This window comes from Chelonia mydas, chromosome 5 (assembly GCF_015237465.2).
Source record: "Chelonia mydas isolate rCheMyd1 chromosome 5, rCheMyd1.pri.v2, whole genome shotgun sequence".
Taxonomy (NCBI): domain Eukaryota; kingdom Metazoa; phylum Chordata; order Testudines; family Cheloniidae; genus Chelonia; species Chelonia mydas.
The window spans coordinates 80254620-80281900 of NC_051245.2; the positions used below are offsets into that span (position 1 = coordinate 80254620).

At 37.8% G+C, this 27281-nt stretch overlaps 1 protein-coding gene across 1 annotated transcript in view; it reads left to right on the forward strand.

Annotated features, from left to right (window-relative positions):
- ADAMTS19 (ADAM metallopeptidase with thrombospondin type 1 motif 19) overlaps positions 1–27281 on the forward strand; it is a 274323-nt gene that overhangs the window by 223166 nt on the left and 23876 nt on the right. Inside the window, exons 17-21 of the mRNA XM_007056790.4 lie at positions 8618–8775; positions 10100–10253; positions 18903–19038; positions 21942–22146; positions 24432–24584. Of these exons, the coding sequence (XP_007056852.3) occupies positions 8618–8775; positions 10100–10253; positions 18903–19038; positions 21942–22146; positions 24432–24584 (806 nt within the window). The remainder of the gene's footprint in view (positions 1–8617; positions 8776–10099; positions 10254–18902; positions 19039–21941; positions 22147–24431; positions 24585–27281) is intronic.

A 27281-nucleotide genomic window follows, 5' to 3' on the forward strand; every position in this document is an offset into this window, starting at 1 on the left:
GGAAATGTGCTCCTTATCATGGTTGGTCACTAATTCGTAGTCACTTGTCATTTTACTTTTACTATTTTAAGTACTTAACAAAGCAACTCAACCTCATTGAGGTCCAGCTATTGTTATATTTGAAGAGCATTTATTCAGCCATTTTTGAATGATTGAGGAGCAGGAAAAGGACTTGAACAATATTGTTCAAGTGAAAATTGTATGTTCTTACTGCGGGAAGGAATTTCCTTTAAACTTTTCTTAAGTTGCTTGGTTGCAACAGTTCTGAGAGCAGTTTAAGAGTCTGAACAGAATGAAAAGAATTCCAAAGTTTGAGACCAAGAATGAAAATTTCAGCTCAAAAAGATCATTTTGCAGAAAACTCTGTGACTAAAAACTGGCAGTTGTAATTTGCATTGATACATCCTTATCTACATCCAGCATTCCCTATCACAAATGCTATAAACAATGATTTAACTATTCTCTTGTGTTTCTGTCCTTCAGTTTTATAGGTTTCTTTGTGCTATTTTTACAATGTTGAATGCTTTATTCTCTTAATTTCTGGCCCTAACAACAAAGTGGGTCAACTTTACATATTCAGGGGCAATTTTTCAGAAAATAATCTTTAAAAATGCTATAGAGAGGCATGCAATATGGCTGCAAAAACATACACTTCCAAAGCAGAAGCCAGGTTAAGACTGTTGGAACATTTGGCCCTTATTGTACTAGTGTAAATTCAGTATGGGGGTAATCAGAACTGTGCTTCCATCTTCACAAGTATTGGGAGCAGAAGCACTGTGGTCTGGGTCCTGCAACTGTGTTGACTAAATTGTGCCTTATAGCCACAATCCACATTAGTAAAGAAAGAGAGTGGCTGTTCTACAACAGCAACTCTCAGGAGGAATTCTGACTGATTGTGTCAGAATTGTTCCTGGGCCCTACAGAGAACATAAGATTCAATGGTAGCAGCTCTACCATCCTAGGAGAGGAGAGCGTGCAACATGTGATCCTCTGTGCAGTTGGGCAGCTCTGCCACGGCCCAATCCTCTTTCTCTCTCCCCTCATCCCTTTGGGGAGCTAGTATCCTAAGTGGGGATGAGACAGTGTGTGCACTCCCAGCCACACTGTGACTAGGTCCTGCACAGACTCAAAAGATTTACAGAATCTCTGTTACCTGCAAAAGATCCACATTTTAGCTAGTCAGCCCTAGATACGCTACATGGTCAAAATGTCAATAATAATGATCCTTCTTCAGTACATCATTCTTAAGATCATATGGGTGGTTAGAAATTGTACTCAATGACAAAAAGAGAGAAAACAGATGTTTAATTGGTAACCTTTCCATGCATCGGAAATCCAATTAATTTTAGAATTAAAACACAGTATTCAAGAAGGAATTTGAGATTTCTCTCTAAGGAGTATTATTTCTCATCATGTTAAAGCTGTTGCCAGGAGACTTTATTCATTTTCTCTTGCTTTACAATCTCTATCATAAGAATAAGTTATGAAAAAGTCAGTGTTTCGTGTATTAGCTGAATTGTTGTACAGTAATGTTGTGCTTTGTCCTTTCCTCAGTTTGCAAATTTAAGAGGCTACAATTATCTTTTGTCTAAAAACCTCATTAACATGGGGTAAAAAAGGTAGTTTACAGTATGTTTTTCATAAAGAACGTGTTAGGCTTTCACAGCAGAATTCTCATTCTTGTGACAGTGTATAATGACATGACCATTCCCATAATGCTTTCATAAGAATGGATATTAGAATATAACTAAAGAATTGTTTTATAGTCTAACGACTATAATCTTCTCCTTACCTTCTGATATTCTGCTAAACAGATGTTAGAAGGAAAAAATGCAGTTATTTTCGTTTGTAGCACAGAAGTGGATTACTTGTGACTTCTCAGATATATAGTCAATCTCTTTCAAAGATGTAAATCTTTTGGACGCTTGAGAATTTAATGCTACACAAATTTGTAATCACCAGTTCGATTTTGAGGCATCTAATGCACAATTGTGCTGCATGTGGCTTCCATTATGGAATATGCTTCCTAAGGAAAAAAATCTGTCGTATAGTCCTTTTATGTAGCCTGTCAAAGCACACACAGTTTTAAATATCATCTCTGACAATGCTTTTAAATATCTTGGACCAGATCCTCAACTTGTCTAAATTGTCATAGCTCAGTTGAAGTCAATTTACACCAGCTGAGGATCTAGTCTTTATCCACAAGAATATGTACAACTTTGTGTATTAAGACCAAGCATATATCCCTCCCACCTCCCCGTGCTTAATGGTTCATATAATATGGTTAATATGTAGCACTTTTGGAGCTAATGTTATACCAGTATAAAGTAATCATATGTTCTTTAGGATTTACTAATGCTTTATATCTTTGCTAGTTGGTAGTACTTTATTTCATGAATTTTGTGATTTATAATGATAGAAACTAAAGCTGCCAAATTTAAAAAAAAACCACTGTGTGGGTTTACATTTTTTTTCATGAAGAGAAGATTATGTGGTTTTATTTTGTTTTAATCTGGTAACAAAGAAGACTCTGTGGGATTTGCTGTCTGTAATAGTCCTTTGCAGTTCATTCAAATATTAGAGAAGAAAAAGGCACAGTCAGATCTTAGACTCCCAGTCCAGTGTTTTGTGTATATGAAATAGGTAGAAATGGTAGCAATTGATCAACACATTTCAGAAAACACCCAGAATTAAGCATATGAAAGTCTATCATGCTCAGCTGATATTTGTTTAAGCTTGGTGAAACTATTTATAGAATTCTCACCTTGCCAAAGCAGTAGATTGTGAAATGAATACAAGTTAGTTATTCCTTGTCATTCATCAAAGTTAAATCTGAAAGCCCTGTTCAGAAAAGACCCATGTGTTATATGTTGTTTTCATTTTTAAAGGAGGAGGTCTAGACACAAGGTCAAAGCACAAAAATATGAGCACATTTATGCACTTATATTAGCATTCTCTGTTTCAAAGACTATCCATGCAAAATGGGTAATTAAACAGAAGTGGCTAGTTAGACATGTAATTTGCTATTTGTGCATGCATTTATCCAGGTAGCACACACAAACGTAACTATACACACAAACATTATGTACACATTTTTGCACATACATACTTTAATATGGGCCTCTGGACTCTCTCTCTCTTTTTTTTTAATCTGGTCCTTGAGCTACATAGAAGAATTGTGCAACAACACTCTTTTTCGCCATTAAGTTACTATTCTTGAGAAATTGTGTTGGGTACATAGAGGATTCATCAGCTTTATTATCAGAGTAGGTACAAAATGGAAGTGACAGAATATGTGAAAATTTGTCCACAGTGGTAAAGATTTAAACATATATATGAGAAAATAGTTACACAAATTAAAATTTAAATCACGTTGCTATTCAGTGAAGCAGTTAAATACATATTTAACTTTAAGCACATGCTTAAATCCTACGACTTCAATGAGATTTAAGCATATGCTTTGCTGAATAGTGATGGTCTTCTTATTATTTGCAGAAACTATTGAGAGAGAATAAATGCAGACTGCTTTATATAGGTTAATTAAAGTTGTATCATCCATAAAAATCCCAACACCCGGTCTCCTTGGTTTCATTTTATAGTAACCTTGATGACCTTGGCACAGGGCACTTCCTGAGGATTAATGACCTGTTAAGGTTAACTGCCTGAGGTTCTGCTGAGGTGCCATCATCTCCTTCCTGCCCATCAGTAATCCTCAGGAAATGCCCAGTGCTTTGATAGTTATTACTTTAACAAACAAACAAACAAACAAAACAGAACACCCCCACAGGCTTGTTCTTTACCCGGATGAGTGTATGTAATATTCACACACAAATTCAGGATGTATATTTGGAATCACATCAGTTATATCAAAAAAAGCCATTAATAAACACTGAATCACAAATATCTAAATATTTTATTTGTATTTTAAAAGGGGAAAATAGAAGTATATTCTCTTCAGTTTTAGGAAAACCTGATGATCAATATAAACTGTCATCTTTGTTTTCTCTACTATTCCTATTATACATCATTACCTCCATATTGTATCTTTCCCATTTTATTACACATCTTATTGGAAATATTTCTCAGGCACATTCAACAATGTTAGTTTCAATAAATGTTTGATTATTGGAGTATGTGATTTTGTAAACACTATGAACATTTTTCTGAAATCTTTCCTTTGGGGAAGGGAGAGTCTCTTTTTGACACTGTGCATACTGCGATATACCTAATCAAACGATTGCCAAGAGGTTATGTGGGACTGATAACTATTCTTCTTTGGTTTCCTTATGCTCAAAACAGTGGCCTGAAATAAATGAAGGGAGAAGCAACTAATAGGAGAACTTCCTACAGAGAGATAATATCAAAGTTCACCCTCAGCTATTTGAGAGATGGTGGGGAGTTTAGATTATTCAATTTATAATATCGCTATATAAAAGTAATATAATGGTTAATAGTAAATTTATTCACACAATCAAAGATATTTATCAATTAAACTATGATATTCATTATTTAGCACTAGCATTTTTAAGTGTCCCAGTGTTGGATAATGAAAAATTGAAAAATGTGGTTGCAAAAGTACATTTAAATGGAAATAACACTAATATTGGTACATTATGTCAAATTATATCTAATTCTAGAGACACTGATAGTGGTTCCAAATATAACCTTGTGACAGAATTTTGCCTTTTACAGGGCATTAAGCTGAAATTTTCAAAGGTGCTTAAGATATTTGGTCACCAAATTCCCTAGTTTTCAAACCCTGTAATTTGGCTTTAAAAATGTGAAATAGCGGCTTACTTTAAAAATACTAAAGGCAGAGTGTACACTTTCAGGGGTTTATGGGGTTTTTTTTTGTTTGTTTGTTTTTAAAGACTATTTTGATCACTGGCAAGTGTTCCTGGAGAAGTAGTAAATGGTCAAAATTACATTCTTCTGAAACTTTACATGCAATGGCTCACCAAGTTTTGTACCCTCTTTGCACACAAAATATACTATCCATCAATTCAAAATTCACAAAAATGTGAACTTCCCCCTCATTTGAACTCAATCCCCTTTTTCTTAAAATCTGTTATCCTTTCTCTACAAAAAATGGCAATTTCCACTTAAACAAAAATTAAAATGTCAGAACAAAGCTACCATTTCAGTAGTGTCCACATAAAGAAAGAGAGAGAGCACACCGTTACAATACATAAATCCAGCAAATATACCACATACCTCACCATTACTCAGTTATTAAGTAAATGGAACAGGCTAGTTTTTGATCTGTATTACAGAATAGTGCATTCTGTGGCATCAGATTGATCAGGACTGACAGAGAATGTCAGAGGATCTGACTTGTGTTTAGATATGCACATGTTGGGTGCTCAACTCATCCTAGGTAAAGATTGGAGAAGAAAGGAGCATTCAGTCCACACTGAAATAAAATAACCTTTGCAGATTACTCTTAGTATTTTACTAGGTACTGCAAAAGGATTCTGAAATGTGATTACATAGTGATAACGAAAAGTAGTAAATTATGCTTTCCATTATCGTAGTGCAGTGGCACTCTTTCCATTTATTTCATGGGCTTTACGAAACTGAATTAATTGAGCTTCATAAAACTCCTGTGAAGTAGGAATTCCCATTTTACAGACAGGGTGCTTGTCTGTATGAATACTTAGTTTGCAGCAAGCTGGAGTGATAAAATCTACCTCACACTAGCCTGCCATGTACTAACTGTCTGTGTGGACCCTGCTGTCAGTTCTTTAATCTACTCCCATTTCAAAGTAGGGTAGATCAAATGGCACTATGGAACTTCTAGTGTGCAGCAACAGGGTCCACATGGACAGTTAGTGTGCAGCAGGCTAGTGTGAGGATGATTTACATCGCAACTTGCTGTGAAATAAATGTTCATAGAGATAAACCCAGGAAAAATTATCCAGATTATCCAGACTCTGATTTAACAGTGACTTGTATCAGATGCTTCACAGGAAGATGCAAGAAACTACACAGTGGAAAATAATGGAATAACCTTCACATGGGTGAAGTTTCTTCTTATTCCCTACCAGTTAGTGGTTGTTGTGTAGTCTGAAGTTTGAGTATTTATGTTTTCTCATTAGCCATACAATGTTTAATAAAGCCTTTTGGTCTCAAAGGTAGTGGTAACCTGTTTCCACAGGTCACTTACATACTGTTTAACTTTTTTTCTCTGAGCAGTATTAAATTGATTGCCACTTGTTCTTGTATTACGAGAAAGAGTAAATGGGCATGCTTAATTTACCTTCTCGATGTCATTCATTATTTTGTATACCACAGTTATCTTCTTTCTAAATCAGGCAGACCAGTCTTTTCTCATATGAAAGTCTTTCCATGACTCTAGTCATTTTCATCATCCACCTTTGAATCCCTTCTATTTCTGCTCTATAACTTTTGAGATTGGATGATCAGAAACAAATGGTGGGGGGAAGGGCAAGGTAAATAAAACCATCATGATTAGCATATTAAGCAGAAGTCTCAGCACACCAAATGTCTAGCCAGTGCCTAGTGTGTTTTGCAAATCTCATGGCATAGATGAGTTTTAAAAAGATTCAAAGGAGAATAATGTATTGACTTTATGGACATTAATAAGGAATATCTCCCATGCATGGGGATAAAGGTTGACATTGTTGGTAGAGTAGAGGCAGGCCTTATTACATATTAGCACTGATAGGTAAGACAGAGTTAAACTATGAAAGGCCTTATATAGGGATGCAAAGAGATGGAAGACACAGACCAATGAACCAAGGAAATTACTTTAGCAATAGCATTTTGAATGGACTTCAGTGGACCAAGATTGCAATTGTCAAGGTTAAAATGAAAACAGTTGGAGTAATCAGGACTAGGACATACAGTATATCTAGATAAACTTGCCCAAGGTTAAATAGGCTGTGGCAGAGCCAAAAATAGATCTCCTGATTCTCAGTCTTAAGCTTTAATGATAGGACCACGTTTCCTCCCTTCAAGTCAAATTCTGCAACTCAAGTATGGGCCCACAGATGTGACAAGAATACAAAAAGAACCAGAATGGTTCTGTTACATGGGAGGCCTGTTCTGCACCCTCTACACACCTCATGTGTCAACATGGAGTGTTTTGGAGATGGGTGGGGTAGGCTAGGTGGATCCACAGTTATATTATTTCATCAGCCAAGCCCCCTCTTTTCTATGATGGACTGGGTACAAAGGCTGAAGAGGCTGTTACAGTCACATGGCTGCATAGCAGCTCCACTGTTGATCAGGGAGAGGATTCCATTCCAGCTTACCCTCTCTGACCCTTGCAGACCTCCCCAGTTTATAGCCCATTTACTTTGCTTGTGTGATGGGGAGAGGATTTGGCCCTTACTACCAACTACTAAATGGAACTTAATTAACTTTAAATAGTTGAATTGTTAAACCTAAAAGGACAATTTTTGAAACTTATTAAATCATTAGATATTTTTAGTACAGGAATATTTTACAGCATTAATGGATTTTAGAGTCTTACTATTTATTGTACTGTGCTGTAGTGGCACACATTGTTGGTGAATAATGCAATTGTATTCCTGCCAGTCGATGGTCCTATTGCCATTGTTTCCCATAGAAACATAACATAACAGTATAAATATAAATAGGAGAGAAGTTGATCACCAGGAATGACTCACATTAATGTACAACTCTAAAAGACATTTTGAGCATGAACTAAGGTGCTGAGGTTCTTTCACATAATTCTGAAGCCAAACATCCAATTTAAATGGGGAATGTGTAGAACTTCTTGCCCACAAGGTGACTCTGAGTATACTTTACTTCACATGACTATTCAAGAGTCTGATTCTTTCAAGAATTACAGACTCTTCACAGGAGGAAAAAAGTACTGATTCATGTATCAAAAATTATGCAAAATCATTTAACCTCAGTAATTTGAAGTGTATCTTATTTAGTCTAATCACTTCTTATGATCAAGCCAAAAGGGGGAAAGAGCCCTCCCCCTAAAAAAGGTATTCCTGGCTTGAAACATCAAATTATGTCTATTTACAAAAGACAGTTTTTAAAAAAAGGAAATATAGTGCATAAATGTAGCCTGTCTGGGACAATTGCAGCATTTCCACATTTTCAGTGAGTAATCACTGGAGTCTACTAGTTAAAGCAAAACACTTGAAAGCAGGAAGTTACTAAATCCTAATCTGCACTGACCCAGAGAAGTGCTCTGTGATTTCTGAAGCATTCCATTTGTCCCCCTTATTCCTTAGGTCCTGTCTGTTCATAAAAATTACTGTATTGGGGGCAAAGAACTTGTATAGACCCGACTGACCTGTGTTTTAATCAAGTTACTGAATAATGCTACAGGCCATTAATCCTTGTAATCAGGCCAATAAAACTGTCCTAACTTCAGAAGAATCCAAATAATGGCAGACATATGTTTTTTGTCATGTTTCCTTGCCAGAAAGTGAATCTAGAATGTACTGTTGTTGAAGTGTACATATGTAGGTTATGAATGACCAATAGCTTTGTGAATTGGATCCTGTGATTCCACCAACTTGTAAATTATACTGACAGCACAATATGAAGACATCATAAAGTGTTACTGTAAAGTTCTGTTTCACATCATTTTCTAATATTTCCACAGCTCTTCGAGATGCCAGCAAACAGTCCATTAATAGTGACTGGAAGATAGAACATTCAGGAACATTCAATATTGCTGGGACTACTGTCCATTATGTTCGGAGAGGTCTCTGGGAGAAAATCTCTGCCAAAGGTCCCACAACATCACCTTTACATCTACTGGTATGACAATATGGATTATATTTTTTACCTGTTTTATATAAAAGAGCATGGTGGTGAGGTTGGTGTTTTATGTTTCTGGAATTCTTTAGCAATCCAAATAGCTTGACAATTTTTCCTAATGTGAGATAGCTAGAAGCCATAACTGAGATAAAATCTTTTGTGTGAAAAACATATAGGAGACTTCACATTGTAAGAGCAGTGGGCTGTGGTGGTCACCTACTGAAATGGAGGAGAGGTGAAGTTGATAGTGATGGTGATAGAATTGGAAGCGGGAGAGAGAGTATGGTGATTCTCAGGGTGATGATGGGAGAATACTCAACATTTTTCAATCCTCCAAATGCAAGAACCTGGGGAGATATCTCCCTCCAAAAATAAAATTAAAGCCTGATAGCCTCACTGTCCTCCAAAAACTATATCTTTCTTGTGAGTAACATCATCTAGTATTCTTTCATGCAGAAACCTGAAGTTGTAAATCCATCCTTTACCATTGGGTTATCTAGAATCAGATCTTGCGTGATGACATCCTCTCACTACTCTGGTGGGAGAGAGGTGTTCAAAATGTTTGTCTGTAACTGTGAAACACAAATTAGTTTGTGAGCCAAATTTATTTCTGAAAATCACATTTATTCAATGAGCCACAAGAAGCCACAATATACTTCTGCTATGGGTTATTTCTTATTACTACTGCAGATAGCATACTGGGAAATAAAATTCTCCTGCCATCATAAACGTACACATCTCTAGAACAACTAAGTCACACATTCCTTTTTGACAGGGATTTAGGCTAAATTTAAATGGTTTATAAGTAACAATAACTTCACATGGACTGTATTGTGTGTTCAACAGTTGCAGTGTGCTGCTAGTGAAAATTGTTATAGTAAAAAAGAAACAAATCTGGAGAAAAAGTTGTATGGTTTCTCTGTGGAATTACATTGAACAGTGAGTTAACAATACGGTTGCCTTAAAATGGTCAGTTTCTAAACTATCCAACCACCCCTTCCGATAGAAAATTCTAATCTGAGAAAGTCGGCCTCAATTTTTGCTCCTCTCCTAGTGAGTGTTGTGCACATCCCTTCATTTATTCTGCTTAAATACTCTGTCCCTTTCCTTCGTGTAGGTCACAGCAGTATAATACTTAAAGTCAAGAACACTGTGATGGTTTCCTCTAAGACCAGAATGCAGCTCTGTACCAACAGAGAAAGTGCACATGAGCAATGTAGTGTTCATTCTTGCTTTACTACTCTCCATTTAATCTCTTCCTCTGGTCATAATTGGACTTCAGCAATGTCTGTGAACATGAGTCTTCATTCTGTATATGTTGCAGGTGCTGCTTTTTCATGACCAGAATTATGGTCTGCATTATGAATACACAATTCCACTGGACCCTCTTCCTGAGAATCAGAGCTCAAAAGTGCCTGAACCTCTTTTTATGTGGACGCACTCAGGTTGGGAGGACTGTGATGCTGTATGTGGAGGAGGTAAATGATTTTTTTAAAGTTATAATATATATTTATGTATCCTTGGATAACTATTTGTTCAACCAAATGTTAGTTTTAATAGTGTTTTAATAATACCGTCCTCATTACAGCTGATATAATACAATAGGCATGGAAAGATTTAAGTATATTTTTCATCTGCTTGCTTTTTAATTTTCTAAAAACAACAATAATATCTATAGTATAATTTTACATCTAAGTAATGTATATTGTCAAAAAGGACAGTGAGGAGAGGAAGTCTGGTTAAACAAAATGAATTAAGGACAAAATTATTAAAAAAGCAATTGTATGTGTGTGTGTGTGTATACATGTACATAACAAACACCTATGTATGCTTTGTTATGTTCCAGTAAATATTTGGAATCAGTGAACATAGTTTATCAGTAAAATACGTTTCAAGGCATCCTAAGTGACGCTGATGAAAATCTGCGCCCAAATCTCAAATCCAATCTCTGTAACTAGTAGCTTGTCTTGATAATGATCCAAAAGTACATGTGCCACACTGTCAAGAGTAGCTCACGACTATGAGTGCCTACTTCAGGGCAGACTGTCAAAAACAGGGCAGAGGCCTGCTGGTGTGTTCTACAATTAGAATTCACCAAGCCTGTAACAAATGTGAACTCCTAGATCACTATGCCAGTTTTACCATGGAGTCACAAGCAGTCCCCTTAGACTTTCCAGTCTATCTTGCCACCCAGACAAACTAGACATAGTGATAATGGTCATTTATATCAAAAATCACACCACATCAGGTTGCTTCCAGTCCCAAGAGACCAGTCATTCACCCCAGATCAATTGGTACTCTAGATCCTACACCAAAGACAACACTTGTAGCTAATCCTGTAATAAACTATTTAAAGGTTTATTAACTAGGAAAAAGGAATAAGAGAGGTTTCAGAAGGGTAACCGTGTTAGTCTGTATCAGCAAAAACAATGAGGAATCCTTGTGGCACCTTAGAGATTAACAAATTTATTTGGGCATAAACTTTCGTGGGCTATAACCCACTTCATCAAATGCATGGAGTGAAAAATAGAGTAGGCAGGTATAAATATACAGCACATGAAAAGATGGGAGGTCAGTGCTAACGAGGCCAATTCAATCAGGGTGGAAGTGGCGTATTCCCAACAGTAGACAAGAAAGGATGAATATCAAGAGAGGGAAAATTACTTTTTGTAGTGCTAACGAGGCCAATTCAATTAGGATGGATGTGACCCATTCCCAACAATTGACAAGAAGATATGAGTATCAACAGAGGGGAAATTATTTTTTGTAGTGACCCAGCCATTCCCAGTCTTTATCAGGCCTAATTTGATGGTGTCAAGTTTGCAAATTAATTCCAGTTCTGCGGTTTCCCATTGAAGTCTGTTTTTGAAGTTGTTTTGTTGAAGAATGGCCACTTTTAAGTCTGTTATTGAGTGTCCTGGGAGATTGAAGTGTTCTCCAAATGGTTTTTGAATGTTACAATTCTTGATGTCTGATTTGTGTCCATTTATTCTTTTGCATAGAGACTGTCTGGTTTGACCAATATACATGACAGAGAGTCGTTGCTGGCACATGATGGCATATATCACATTGGTAGATGTGCAGGTGAACGAGCCCCTGATGGTGTGACTGATGTGGTTAGGTCCTATGATGGTGTCCCTTGAATAGATATGTGGACAGAGTTGGCAACGGGGTTTGTTACAGAGATTGGTTCCTGGGTTAGTGCTTCTGTTGTGTAGTTGCCGGTGAGTATTTGCTTCAGGTTAGGGGGCTGTCTGTAAGCGAAGACTGGCCTGTTTCCCAAGGTCCGTGAGAATGAGGGATCATCCTTCAGGATAGGTTGTAAATCTTTGATGATGCGCTGGAGAGGTTTTAGTTGGGGGCTGAAGGTGATGGCTAGTGGCATTCTGTTACTTTCTTTGTTGGGCCTCTCCTGAAGTAGGTGATTTCTGGGTACCCTTCTGGCTCTGTCAATCTGTTTCTTCACTTCCCCAGGTGGGTATTGTAGTTTTAAGAACGCTTGGTAGAGATCCTGTGGTTGTTTGTCTCTGTCTGAGGGATTGGAGCAAATGTGGTTGTATCTTAGGGCTTGGCTGTAGACAATGGATCATGTGATGTGGTCTGGATGAAAGCTGGAGGTATGAAGGTAAGTTAACGGATAGTAGGTTTCCAGTATAGGGTGATGTTTATGTGACCATTGTTTATTTGCACTGTAGGGTCCAGGAAGTGAATCTCTTGTGTAGACTGATCCCGGCTGAGGTTGATGGTGGGGTGGAAATTGTTGAAATCCTGGTGGAATTCCTCAAGGGCCTCCTTCCCATGGGTCCATATGATGAAGATGTCGTCAGTGTAGTGCAAGTAAAGTTGGGGCCCTAGGGGACGAGAGCTGAGGAAGCGTTGTTCTAAGTCAGCCATAAAAATGTTGGCATTCTCTGGGGCCATGTGGGTACCCATAGCAGTACCGCTGACTTGAAGGTATAAATCGTTCCCAAATCTGAAATAGTTGTGGTGAGGACAAAGTCACAAAGCTCAGCTGCTAGGTCTACTGTGACATTATCGGGGATACTGTTCCTGATGGCTTGTAGTCCATCTTTGTGTAGAATGTTGGTGTAGAGAGCTTCTACATCCATAGTGGCAAGGATGGTGTTTTCTGGAAGATCACCAATGGACTGTAGTTTCCTCAGGAAGTATCAAAGATAGCTGGGAGTGCTGATAGCATAGGGCCTGAGGAGAGAGTCCACACAACCAGACAATCCTGCTGTCAGGGTGCCAATGCCTGAGATGACGGGGCATTCAAGATTCCCAGATTTATGGATCTTGGGTAGCAGATAGAATGCACCTGGTCGGGGCTCTAGGGGCGTGTCTGTGTATTTGTTCTTGTGCTTCTTCAGGGAGTTTCTTGAGCAGATGGTGCAGTTTCTTTTAGTACCCCTCTGTGGGATCAGAGGGTAGTGACCCATAGAATGTGGTGTCAGAGAGTTGCCTAGCATCCTCTCATTCATACTCTGACCTAGTCACGACTACAGCACCTCCTTTGTCAGCCTTTTTGATTATAATGTCAGAGTTGTTTCTATGGCTGTGGATGGCATTGTGCTCTGCATGGCTGAAGATATGGGGCAAGTGATGCTGCTTTTCCACAATTTCAGTTCATGCATGTCGGTGGAAGCACTCTATGTAGAAGTCCAGTCTGTTGTTTCGACTGTCAGGAGTCCATACAGAATCCTTCTTCTTGTATGATTGATAGGAAGGTGTCTGTGGGTTAGTGTGCTGTTCAGTGGCGTGGTGGAAATATTCCTTGAGTTGGAGACAGCAAAAGTAGGATTCCAGGTCACCGCAGAACTGTATCATGTTCGTATGGGTGGTGGGGAAGAAGGAGAGGTCCTGAGATTGGACAGACTCTTCTGCCAGGCTAAGAGTATAGCTGGATAGATTAATAATATTGTTGGGTGAGTCAAGGGTACCACTGTTGTGGCCCCTTGTGGCATGTAAGAGTTTAGATAGTTTAGTGTCTTTTTCCCTCTGTAGAGAAGTGTGTGTTTTTGTAAAGTCCAGCCATGAGGAAGTTTGTGTGGAAGGTTGTTTTTTTATAAGAATCTTCAGTTTTGAGAGCCCATTCTTAATCTTCTCCTGTTTGCTGTATAGGATGTTGAACAGGTGATTCTGCAGTTTCTCTGAGAGTGTGTGGCACAATCTTTCACCATGGTCTGTGTGGTATGTTGATTGTAATGGATTTTTTACTTTCAGTCCTTTTGGTATGATGTCCATCTGTTTTATTTACAAGTTAAAGCAAACAAACATATACACACAAATGAATTACCATCTAAATCCTAAGAGTGACAGAGTTGTAGTGATCTGTCTATTCAAAGTGTCTTTCAGGGCAGACCCAGAAGGCAGCCCCTGGGGATCTCTGGCTTCAGTTTAGAGTCTTTGGCCCTTCAGAGTTCAAACAGTCAAATGATGCAGTTTTGATTCCTTTCCCCCAGAGTTCAAGATGATGGGACGAGTTCTCATGCATGTCTCCTTTTTATGGGTTGCGGGGGAGCAGTCAACTTTTGTCTTCTGTTGTTCCACAGTTATTTGTGTGGCATCTATGTGTCTTCTTTTGTTGGGCAGGAAATAACACATCCTGTGACAAAGTAGTATTTCACACTTGGTAATGTTTCTCTCCTGACTATGGGGGTTTACAGTTTCAGAGCAAACACTTAACTATTACCTATAACATTATATATATATATATATATATATATATATATATATATATATATATATAAGTGAGATTAATGCATGCAGCAACATACAAGCATTTCACAGACTCTAAATACTAACTACATTCTTATAAGACTAATACCTATTTTGAGTAGAACTAAGATACAAGTAACCTGGTCTCCAGCTATGAGCTTGTCAGTCTTAACTACTGCCTGCATACTGGGCAAGAGCTGGCATCTGGGCTGGCAGTGTCACAAAATGAAACAAAAGCTGTATATCAGCAGATAGGAAAACACTGATACAATATTAATAAACTGGGAGATGCATGTTTCCTGTGGTCATAAATATGTGAGTTTAGAAAAGCAAACTACAAATATGGAAGAAAACATAAAATCCATAAAAATTACTAACTCTTTAGAAGATGAACAATATTATCAATCTGGAAAGTACACCTACTAGATTGGGGCTTATATGCAAGTTAGATTGGCAAATGCCTATCTTCCCTGGTTCATACATCGCACTGGGGCTTAGGCAGGAGATAGGCACCCAGATGCCTACCCAGAGGCAGAAACACAAGCTCTAAGGGAACTTTTGACTGAAAAAACTTAGTCACAGAGTGAGTTCAGGTGCCTACAGGATTCAGATGCAGTTTTGAGAATCACAGTGGCGCCTAAAATTGGGACATGGTGCCTAAATCCAGAATTAGGTGCTTAAGTTTAGGGTTTAGGCACCTAACTACCCTTGTAAATCTAGGTCTTAGGATCCTAAGTTCCACTGACTTTCAAGACCATATCTAGTCTTAGACCAGATTTCATACCTAGGTCTTAGGCCATATCTATACTACAAAATTATGTCGACCTAATTTACATCAGCATACATCCACCGCAGCTATTAAATAGCTTGTGGTATGTACACTTGCCTTTTTGTTTCAGTGGTGTGAGTACTCACTAGGAACTTTTGTATCAATTGTAGCATCAACGTGGGACATTCTGGGATGGCTCCTGAAAGTCAGTAACAATTGATATAAGCAGTGCAGCGTCTGCACTGAGACTGCATCAACCTAAGTAAATCGACCGTGACTCTACACCACTCGGGGAGGTGTTGTTACTAAATCAGCCTAGAGAGGCACTTATGTCAGTGGGAGCCAAAATTAAGTGAAGACACTTCCACAGCTAGATCAACACAAGGCAGCTTACATTAACCCAGATCAGGCCTTAAATACTTCTGAAAATTTTACCCCTTGTCATCTTATGTCTGTAAACTGAGGGGTACACAAATGGCATAATAATAATGATAGTGTGATAATTACACGATACTGGAAAAATCTCACTACACTCATATTCACATCAATAGGCATTGCTATCTGTGTTTCTAATTATAGTCACTTGATTACTACTACCTTTTTCTTATGCCTGTTCTTCTCTCCTGTTGCAGGTATAGGTGTGCTGCATAATATATGCTATGCTTTTTTATTCTCTTTCACTATCCTGTTTACTTTATCATTCTCAAGCTGTTGCAGAATTGAAAACATAGGTGACATTTGCACTGCTATATATTCTGAGTGGCCCTTTCTCTGTGTTTCTTGTTTGCTCACAAAGACGCACAGAACTCCAGAAGATAGAGTAAAAATATACTAGTTCTTCTATTAGCTCCTAAGACATCCATTACCGAAGTATTTAATCATCAGCCACATAGTCCATCTCCTTGACCATCCACTTCCCTGGGGTGACTTTTCACAAAACGATCACTATATCTGACTTATCAGTCCTCATCCTCAAAGGAAACCTGCATAATGCTTTCAAAATATAAGCCTGGAAGCTTAAATTCATTACCGTGCTAGATACTAAAAATCATAGACTGAAAAGAGACGCTGGATTTATGGCTTATTACAACAGTCTTAACCCTCTAACCTCCTCTTTTTGTCCTATGGCTGCAGAGATGTTGTCGGGCCACTCTATCTTAAATGGTCCCTTACAATATGTGCTAACTACTTATGATAAACAATCTTTTCCATCTTGCATTTTGCTGTTACACTAGGAATACCTTTCCAAGACCTGAAGAGTTCTGTGTGACTCAAAAGCTTGTCTCTCTCACCAACAGAAGTATTGTCAGAAAGCTATTTTTGATATACAGTCCAAATTTCCCGTTTTTAAAATTTAATCTTATAACTCCTAATTATACCACCATGGACCAACAAAAGTAATTAATCTTCAACCATCATGTATATCTTCTTTAAATATTCATTGACTCCTCTTATGTCTATCCCCTGCTCACCCTCTCCTTTACTTGTTGCTTAGCAAGTCTCCCGAGGTTGAACTGTCTTGGTATTCTGCATTTCACACTACTCTCCTGACATGGTCACTTCTAATCCTGAAAATTGCTGTGCTTCTCCTATTGACTCAAATAGTAAAAGCTGGAAACATACCACTTATTCATCATAATAGTTGAAAGAACTCACTGTCCCAGCTATTTTGACTCTGTGAACAATCCTTAATTCTCTACAGACGAGTTTCCATGGATATGTATGTTTGCGGTTTGGTAAGAGAACTCTCCTCTGTAAGCATTCTGTACTTGCTACAAGCAGCATCTCCTTTTCTAAGCAGTGCCACTCCTCAGATTCATTTTAGAATATTAACACTTTTAATGACTTCCTGCTGTATTTTTTATTATAATTCCAGTACTTACATTTATCATGAACTCTCATAAGTGTACCATTTCTAGTGTTTCTCATTTTCTGAGAAAAGCTCAAATGTAACATTAATCCTAGTAATTTATTCTACATGACAACTTAGATAAACATTTAGCAAAGTGTTTCATTATGTCTGTTTATCATCCTTTTCTGCTGTAACTGGCATAAGCTTGTGGTGTTATTTAAATTAGTTTAGGTAACCTACAATTCTTCTTTTTGAGATATTTTAATGCAAATGCTCAAAATTACAGCTCAGGATTATTTATTTTTGACAAAAGAAACATTCATTATAACTGTCCTATTGATTGTCTGTTCTTATGTACAGAAATAACATAATTTAAAATGTTACAGACTGCGTGATGTGGAAAGATTTGAGTTTAAACTGTTATTGTCAACATCTGATTAATCAGAAGTAACAGTTTACTAACACATATTTATTTAAATAATGTTTAAAATGAATAATAAAAAGGAAGTATCAAAGAAGCTGTAAGGTTTTGTGCATATATATTTAGATATGTAATTTTTGTGTAATCAACTATTTGGCAAAACAAGTTTGGTGTATGGGTGAATGCCTGTATGCCTACATATTTGGACACATACATACACAAACCTGTAACATAGTTAAGGCAATCACATGCAATGTTATTTATTTATATATGTGTGTATGCATGTAAATATACACACGTGGACATACACAGAAAAATGTAAATCAGTTAAGGTAGCCACACACAAATTATACATAAAAATACGTACACACATCCTTTACTTCTGCATCCACAGGCACATTCCTTATCACTATCATACACCACAGTCTTAACTCTGCCTTCCTCCTGCTCACACCCTTTTACCAAATTATCAAATTACTAGTTTAAATCAGCAAACTTCAGATTAGATGTACTTCACCATTGGAACAGATTAGCAAGGAATACAGTAAATTCTCCACTGTCTGGTGTCTTTAATTCCAGTCTGGGTAGCTTTCTAAAAGATATGTTCTTCTTTGATGGCAAGTTGTTGGGCTAGAATCAGGAATGAGTGGGTGAAATTCTGTTGCCTTCGTTATGCAGGTCATGCTAGACCATCACAATAGTTCTCACCAGCCTTAAAATCAATTAATCTACCTGCTCCCTACACTATTAGTGTGGATGTTTGGTGTGCTTGTTTAGTGTGTTGGAAGGAGGAAGTAGGGTGGTGGGGCAGTCTGGCATCACATGGGTGCAGAGATAAGGTTGTGGAGCACAGTAGTTGTGGTATTGGTAAAGGTTTGTGTCTGGGTAGAGAAGAATGTGTGCTTTGGTGTGATTTTTGCAAATGTATTTATAATTAACATGTATTTTTTTCTGTGGAATTATAAATCACAACTTCTTTTATAGCCAACCAGATCCCTCCACCTTTAATTATTCCTGGTATCATTGGTTTCCATAATTGCCATTATAAAATGTAGAAATGACATACTTCATTTTTCTAAGCCAGTGGATGAATTCAGCTTATGGTTTTTTTTCATAAAATATTTACTTTTTTAATCAATGGTTTGTAAATTTTCACATGTGAAACTAAAACTTGTATAATGTACATATGTATAGAAAACTATAACTGAGAATAATTTGCTGTATTTTATTTCACATCTTTCATACCAATTACACATAAAGATGGTAGTTTTATCAGATAAAGTTACCTGCGACTCAACGTAGATTTTTTTTAAAGAAACCTGGACATTTCCCATTTTTCCATGTATCTTTGCTTTATGTTTTATTAGGAGAAAGAAAGACAACAGTATCTTGCACAAAGATTATGAATAAGAATATCAGTATTGTGGACAATAAGAAATGCAAATATTTAACAAAGCCTGAGCCACAGGTCCGAAAGTGCAATGAACAACCGTGCCAGACAAGGTGATAGTGATTCAATTACATTAAACTGTAATTAATGTTAAGTGGTGGAAATCACGGGAATCGATTTAAGCATATGCTTAAAGTTAAACATGTGCTTAAGAACTTTGTTGAATTGGGATCATAATCCTTACCAGCACACACTAAACACTTGTTACACTAGAAAGTAAATACTTCAAATTTTCTATTTTTTTTTACTGATCTTCCCAATTCCTTTGAAGCATGAACATCACCAGTGTCTATGGATCAATATTCTGTGTGCAAGGGGTAGAAAAGGCACAATTAGCCTTTTTTCTAAATTTCATCCACAGAAAAGGGGCTGATCACAGCTTTCGTTCCTGCGCTCTGAGCACAGAGACTGCTCCCTGATAGTGCTCCAGTTGGCTAAGTTGTTGGGGGAAAGGCAGATTCATGGCCTTCTCTTTTCACCAGTCAGCAGAGTTGACTGGACACACAGGGAATGTAGCTGGGCACCTTAGTGGGGTGTAATAACTGGCTCATTTCCTGTGCATGATGGGGATTCTCTGTGGGAAATGTGGAGTTCTGCATCCTCCGCTCCTGGTGACTGCAGTAGGCATTCTGTATGTAATGCTGCTTTTGTTAAACTTCAGAGAATACCAGCTTTTCTCTGAGTTGTTGATGCAATACAGTTAAGGAGAATCTCTGGACTTTAATACAGTAAGCATGCAAGTTAGAGTGGTTGCTATGTTTCAGAGAAGGGAAATTCAAATATAAAGGTATCAGATGGTATTTTTCATGATCATCATCATACTCAATCCCTGTTACCAGACTTATGTGATCATGAGAAATGAAGACTGTGTTAAGTACCATAGTCCTCACACAGGCAAAATTCCTATTTACATCAATGGGCATGTGTGTGTCAGATTGGCAAGACTGGTATCAAAATTATATGGATAGAAGGGTGAATAGTTTTTTTTAAATAAGGCAAAGGAGAGAAGAAAACAAATTAAATTACTAGTAAAATATTTTAAAGAAACATGCATAAACATATTGAAAAAACATCAGTTTCCTTAGAAAGTCTTTAACAGAAAAAGTCTGTAAAGTAAAAAACATAATATATTTTAAGGTCAGAAAGAACCACTATGATCATCTCCTCTGATCTCCTGCATAACATAGGCTGAAGAACTTCACCTTTATAGAGTGATCATTTTTATTGTCCCAATAGTGAGGGATAGAAATGGGAGAAATCTGCTCCTTTTCTGAGATCCTATCAATGATAATTGTTTTTAAATGTGTTGCACTGTTTTTACACACAGTAGAGGTATCACATAATTTAAATAGCATAAAAAGCCATAATCATAAAGCTGCTAATAAGAAGTGCCGCTTGGAACAATCTAGAAGGTATCTCATAGTCCTGAATTCAAAGTAGTCAAACATTTTGTATTTTAAAAAAATTACAAAACAAACATTATTTCACTGATGGGGGAATTTCACTCCTGTGGGTTTAGGGAATTCTCTAAACATTACCTGGCATTATTAGTTATTTGTTACCGATACCTGCCATTTTTTAGATGTCTATTTATATGTCTCTCTTAACAAGCTGTAATATGGACATTGAGCCTTTGGAACTAATCATAAAGAAAAATAAATTAAAATATTTATATGTGATGTTTGCTCAGAGTGAGCATGACAGAAATCTGGAATGTCCACTCTAAACTTCAATTTTCTAAATACTGTCAGTTACGATGCCTGGGATGCACCTGTAGTCTGCATCAAAGGGCAGAACCCTCTGGAAAGCTTTGACTTTTGAGGGATGCACAGAGATCATCCGGAGCTCTGGAAGATTCTGGAAAGGTTACTTACTAGCAACTGACAGGTTTCAGAGTAGCAGCCGTGTTAGTCTGTATTCGCAAAAAGAAAAGGAGTACTAGTGGCACCTTAGAGACTAACAAATTTATTTGAGCATAAGCTTTCGTGAGCTACAGCTCACTTCATCGGTTACATTCAGTGGAAAATACAGTGAGGAGATTTATATACACACAGAACATGAAAAATGGGTGTTATCATACACACGCCCCACCCCCACCCCCGGCTCTCCTGCTGGTAATAGCTCATCTTAAGTGATCACTCTCCTTACAGTGTTTATGATAACACCCATTTTTTCATGTTCTGTGTGTATATACATCTCCTCACTGTATTTTCCACTGAATGCATCCGATGAAGTGAGCTGTAGCTCACGAAAGCTTATGCTCAAATAAATTGGTTAGTCTCTAAGGTGCCACTAGTACTCCTTTTCTTTTTACGAGCAACTATAGGTCTCCAAATGTGTTGGCTCTCCAGATCCACACTGACTCTTTCTTATTTCGCTGTACTTCAGAAATATAAATGGTGTGTCTGGAGTTAGAGATGGACACATAAGTGAAGGGACTTTTATACCCTTGGGACCAGAATAGTGAGTCTGAGGCACAAGTGTGCACACCCCTAACAGTTCACTGCTTTCAAAGAATTCCATGGTTTGTGTGGCAGGGCATATGATTCACATAGTGTGTATCTGCAAGGGGAAATATTCAGAGAACAACAGTTACTGGTAAGTAACCTTCTGCTTTTAAAACTTTACATTTGGATACATTTCTAATTAGAATGATAAGGAAGGAGATGGGGAAAGCTTATGTTATATAAAGGACTGAATAATTAGGTATAATTGATGGAATTGGAAAGAAAAATTTAATCTAAATGTTAGAATACATTTCTTAAATGTGTGATGAGTTGAGTTAAATTCATCTCCTTCTCAGTGTGATGGTCATAGCTAGAGTTATTTAAAAATGGACAAAGCACTCAAAATATACGTTAGGGAACAATCCTGTTGACAGACAAAGGACAAGATAACCTTATCGGTCTTTTTCATCCCTGATTTCTATTATTCTATTATTTTTGTTTCTTTGTAGATGGATGATGACCGAATGGACTCCTTGTTCAAGGACATGTGGAAAAGGAACCCAGAATAGACAAGTTGCCTGTACACAGCAGCTCAGAAATGGAACCTTGATTAGAGCTAGGGAAAGAGATTGTCTTGGGCCAAAACCTGCTTCTGCACAGCGCTGTGAAGGCCAGGATTGTATGACTGTGTGGGAAGCTGGAGTGTGGTCTGAGGTGCAGTGTATGCATTATTCTCTATCTACTGTTGTTTCTTAAAATTTTCTAGAGATTTTGTTCGGACCCTTATAGGGGGGTACAGAAAGCTATAGTCCAAGTGTTATCTGTAACTTTTACTAGTAAAAAGTATTACCTCACATATATGGCATCAGAATTAGACAAGGAGAAAACTTCCTCAGTTTAATGGATTTGGAATAACTAATGTCTATTGAACTTTGACAAGTGGCACATCCCAGATTAAGGGATTTTTTGGTCCTTCATGCCACAACTCTAATCTCTCTGGAATTAAAGATGATTGAGTAATAAAACCCACTACCTAGAGTTTTCCCCTTTTAGCCAATTGCTGCTCTGAAACATTTTCAAAAGCCCAAATCCAGGAAGGTATTATTACTTCCTGTCAGTGGTAGCTGATGGGGACAAATAGGGCTAAGCCTCATCTATTAAATTCTCTGTAATTTGTTTCTGTTTTATAATAAACAAAACCATTTGTTGCATATGCCTTTCTTTTCTCTCTTTTCTCTGTCAACACAGTGGAGAGTACCAGAAAGTAGACTGAGGAAGGGGAATAGGGGTTGGCAGAGTCTAGTCCTTCAGTGCAGAATACAATCAGGGATGGAGAAAATGGCAGTGCCCAGTTTGTTCAGTGGCATAGAACTGTAGAGTTCAACCAGGAGAGAGACAGTCAGAGAGGACTGATAGAGATTTAGCCGCTGAGAGGACTGATAGAGATTTAGCCGCTAAAAGGCCTCCTCCTGCCATTTTAAGTATAGGGCAATGCTGAGTGCTACACATGTTCAGAAGCTGTGTTTCCATTCCCCTCTAGTGCAAAATGAGGGTAGCCCCAAAATCTGAGTATAGGCACAGGCCTAGTTGTAGATCTCCACCCGCACCTCAGGAGCAGCATCAGAGTCCCAAGAGAGGGAATCTGAAGCAGAGAGAGTGAGGTGATGGCCATCCTGTGTTTGCAAGGAGGGAGCAGGTAGTGCCTGTGTTCAACAACGAAAGAGTGAGAAGGGGACCTGGAGAATGCGGCGGTAAAAGAGATGAAGCAGTGAGAGGTAGTGATCTGGTGAGCGGCTGGGCCTATGAACTGGCAGAGGTGGGCAGTTGAAAGGGAGAGGCTATGATCTGGTGAGGATGGGGTGCAAAGGTAAGGAGAAGAATGCAGGGTGAGCTGTCTGCTCATTTTCAGAAGGAGCAGAGGTGGGGTTACAGCAGAGGAACAATTGGAAGAATGGAATTTATTTATCAGGGAAGAAGAAAGAAGCCTAAATAGTTTAGTTGGTTGGTTTTATCTGGGAGATCAGTAATGATTGTGTATGTGTCGGGGGGGGGGGTCAGAAATAATTTTTAAGGAGCGAGGTGTTTCTAATCCCCAGTTCCACCATATGCCACTGCTTCCTGAACTTGCAATCAGCTTGGCAAAAGACATAGCTTTAACTCTTGAAGCAGTGAGGATGGTCTACTAGGGAAAATCAAAGCAGTAACAATGTCTTGAATGAGAAATGTTGTAATTTTTTGGCTATCTAAGTGGGAATAGCTGAAAGAAAATGTGCTGATTAAGGCCTTCCGGTCAATAAATCTTTTGCCCTGGCTTTATTGTAGTACAGTTTTCACGTGTTTTATATGCAATTGAATTTTTATTATTTTTTATCTAAATTAGTGACATTTCATGTGGTAGAACAAATTGGATTGCTGCATATAGATCTGTGATATTTACTTCTGCAATTTCAAAATTCATTCCATTTAAGGTCTGTTATATCCTTTTGTGGTTTGTTTAAGTTTTATTCTGTCTCATTCTTTGAAAAGTATTTAGAATTTCTTCAAGGATGTTTTAGTTCACTTTGTTTCCTTTTTAGCTGCTTTTTTATTTTGTGTGTATCTAATATATATATGTATCTCTTTCTCATACATATGTATATTAAGGAGAGTGCCATTTATAGGTAAGGTTGCCTAAAATTTTTATTATAACTCTTTGTGGTCAGCTGATCATAATTTTCCAAAACTTTCACTTATCAGGATGGAACTTTTAGGCTTGGTGACTTATGTTATTATGTCTTGTGTTATTTTTAGTCTCAGGGTCCAAATGTTATTCACGTAGCTGGAGTAGCGTAATTTAGGTCAATTTACCCCAGTAGTGAAGACAAGCCCTCAGTCTAACATTCTTTTACCAGAATGTTGTGTCATGGAAAGTAGAGGCTGCTGAGATCACTAGATTTAATATTAGCATATATTTTTTGTGTCTTGTAGAAGTGTAAATCACATCTTTCTGTATCCTACAGTGTTCTGTAAAATGTGGCAAAGGAGTACGACATCGGACTGTGAGGTGCACCAATCCCCGAAAGAAGTGTGTTTTGTCCACAAGACCTAAAGAAGAGGAAGACTGTGAGGACTATTCCAAATGCTATGTCTGGAGAATGGGAGACTGGTCTAAGGTGGGATATGACACTAATACCACATAATACAACAAAAACTATTTTTCCAACAGAGTTTATTGGAATAAGTTTTATCAAAGACGCTACAGTTTTATTGAAGATTCAGCAAAGTCCCAAATCCAGGAACAATGCAACTGCAAATGAAATGGAACTATAAGGTCAAATTGTGACAAAAGAATAGAGTTTAAGTAGAAAATAGCATTATACTTGCTTAGTATATCTATGTCTACACTACACAACTTTTAGCGACACAGCTGTGCTGCTACAGCCATGCCACTAAAAGGTGTGCAGCGTAGCCACTGTTTGTCAGCAGGAATGAGCGCTCCTGCCGACAATAAACTTCCACCCCCAACAAGTGGCGTTAGCTTTGTCGGAAGTGTTGTTCACACCGGCGCTTGTCGTCGTCAGCAAAACTTTTGTCTTTCGGGGGGCGGTGTCTGTGTGTTTTTTTAACACCTCTGAATGACAAAAGTTTTGTCTTTCGCTTGCCAGTGTAGACAAAATTCAGATGAAAATTGGAGTACGTAATGTAGCCCAAGTGTAATTGTACTAGTATAGCTTTAACTCAAATCAATGGAAGTGTGTAACTAGCAACGCTGATAGGAAATACTTTCTGTTTTCAGCAATATAAACCATAAACATAAGAAAAGTGAAGGCATGTGTGTGCAAAGACACCAGAAAAAGAAAGAAGTATAAAAATCTCTGAAATCTCCTGCCTTTCTTGGCTGTGATGTTGACACACTGTTGGGCAAAGCAGTGATTACCTCTAGTTTGTGCTCTATGTATATTCAGTTTTCCTGAGGATTTATTAAATTTTCTTGCCATCATCTGACTTATCATCCTTCTGATGCCATCTGTTACGTGCTGAGATTAGTGCCAGTGCACTGAGTTTTTGTTCACAACAACAACTTTCTGACCTAGTGTCTGCTGACCTAGTGGATAGACACTTGGCCATGCAATGTAACGTTCTGCTGTGAGATGGCTCTTTGTTTGAGTCACCTATTTCCTTGTGCCTTTCAAGTCCATCAGTGGGCATAGTGTTGGATGTTCTGTGTCTTGATTCTGTCGTTCTGGCTGGTTGTGCTGCATGGCCTTTGGTACTGTGATGCAAGTGTACCTGGTGCAATGAGGATATTCTAATTTACATTACCGAAGGATGAGCATATTTTCCTCTGGCCTTGATAACATTCCTTTTTTTCTCCAGGGCATACTTTTTTCTGACTTCCATTTCTCATTTAGATGTCCTACTATCTAACTCTGGGCAAATAGACTCCTTTTCCTCCACTGTAGGATGCTTAGGCATCTCATCTTACACTTTTCATTTATTTACACTACCAAAATGCCTACAAGTAAGTTGAACCTCCCTGACTGGTTAAGACATCATTACTCTACCACATAATTTGTCAATATTCAAATCAGTTCCACATAATCCATTTTATATCTAGTATCCATTTAGTGTTGCTTTAACTGAACTCCCAATATAATCTGAAGTGGATTATTTATTTAGCATATAGGCCCTGATTTTAAGTTCTCTACTGAGACATCAGTTTAAAATATTCCATATTTGGATTTCCTAATTTTTTTCCTGTTGTTTTACTGTTCCATTGCTAGAATATATAGCCATGAAGTCATGGCATACATATTAATGTGTCTGCAATGAAGGAAACAAATGGAAAGCTCAGATAAACGTTAATCTTTGCTCACTGCTGTTGGTTTTTGAGTCAGAAGGTTCAGTGCAGCCTCTTGTGTTCACTGTTTTTGCTCTTTAGGATAATTCTTGACATTGACAGAAGGCTGTTCCTTTGAGCAGAGCCAAATTCCCCCCAAGTTTATGCCAAGACTTGGCTAGCAAAATTTAAATTACACTTCTCGCCATTGAAACTGGAGGTATAATGTGATCCTTACTGGCTTTGCTGCTCCTCTTGAGATCCTAAAACAACATTTTATTTATTTATTATTATAGATTTATTTATTATAGATATTATTATTTATTATTAACGCAATAATGGAATTTAATTAATTTTAGAAGAACAAACACACAAAGATCAGATGGTGATTTTTGTTTTCATCATTTTAACAATAACGCCAACAAGATAAAGAAGAAACTGACAGCTGCACTAAGGTCCATGACACAACAGTTTTACTAAAATTCTGACTTTTTGTTTTAAAGTATCCAGTATACTCTAGAATTTATGCTGAATTTAACTTCATAATAGCTCTTAGGGTATGAGAACACTGCAACTGGGATGCGTGATTCCCAGTACAGATAGACAAACTCACCCTACTATCTCTCCTTTAGCTAGTGTGCTAAAAATAGCAGTGTGGACATTGCTGCCCAGGAGCTGCTACCCAAGCTCAGACCCGCTATGTCCTAGGTACTTTCCAAAGACTTGAAAAAGATGGTCCCTGCTCCAAGGAGTTCACAATCTAAGGATGACTGAGTAGACAGAGGGGTACTGAAAGGACAATTTATATGCCATTTACATACAGATCAACTTGATTTGCTATAGGTAGCACAGTGGAAGGAAGTCTTCAAGAGGGACTAAAATGTGGACAATGTAGGGGCCTTGTGGATCAACTTAGGGTAGTCATACTGTGTATAGGAAGCTTGTCAAGGTTCCTTCCCCACTCTGAACTCTAGGGTACAGATGTGGGGACCTGCATGAAAAACCCCCTAAGCTTATTTTTACTAGCTTA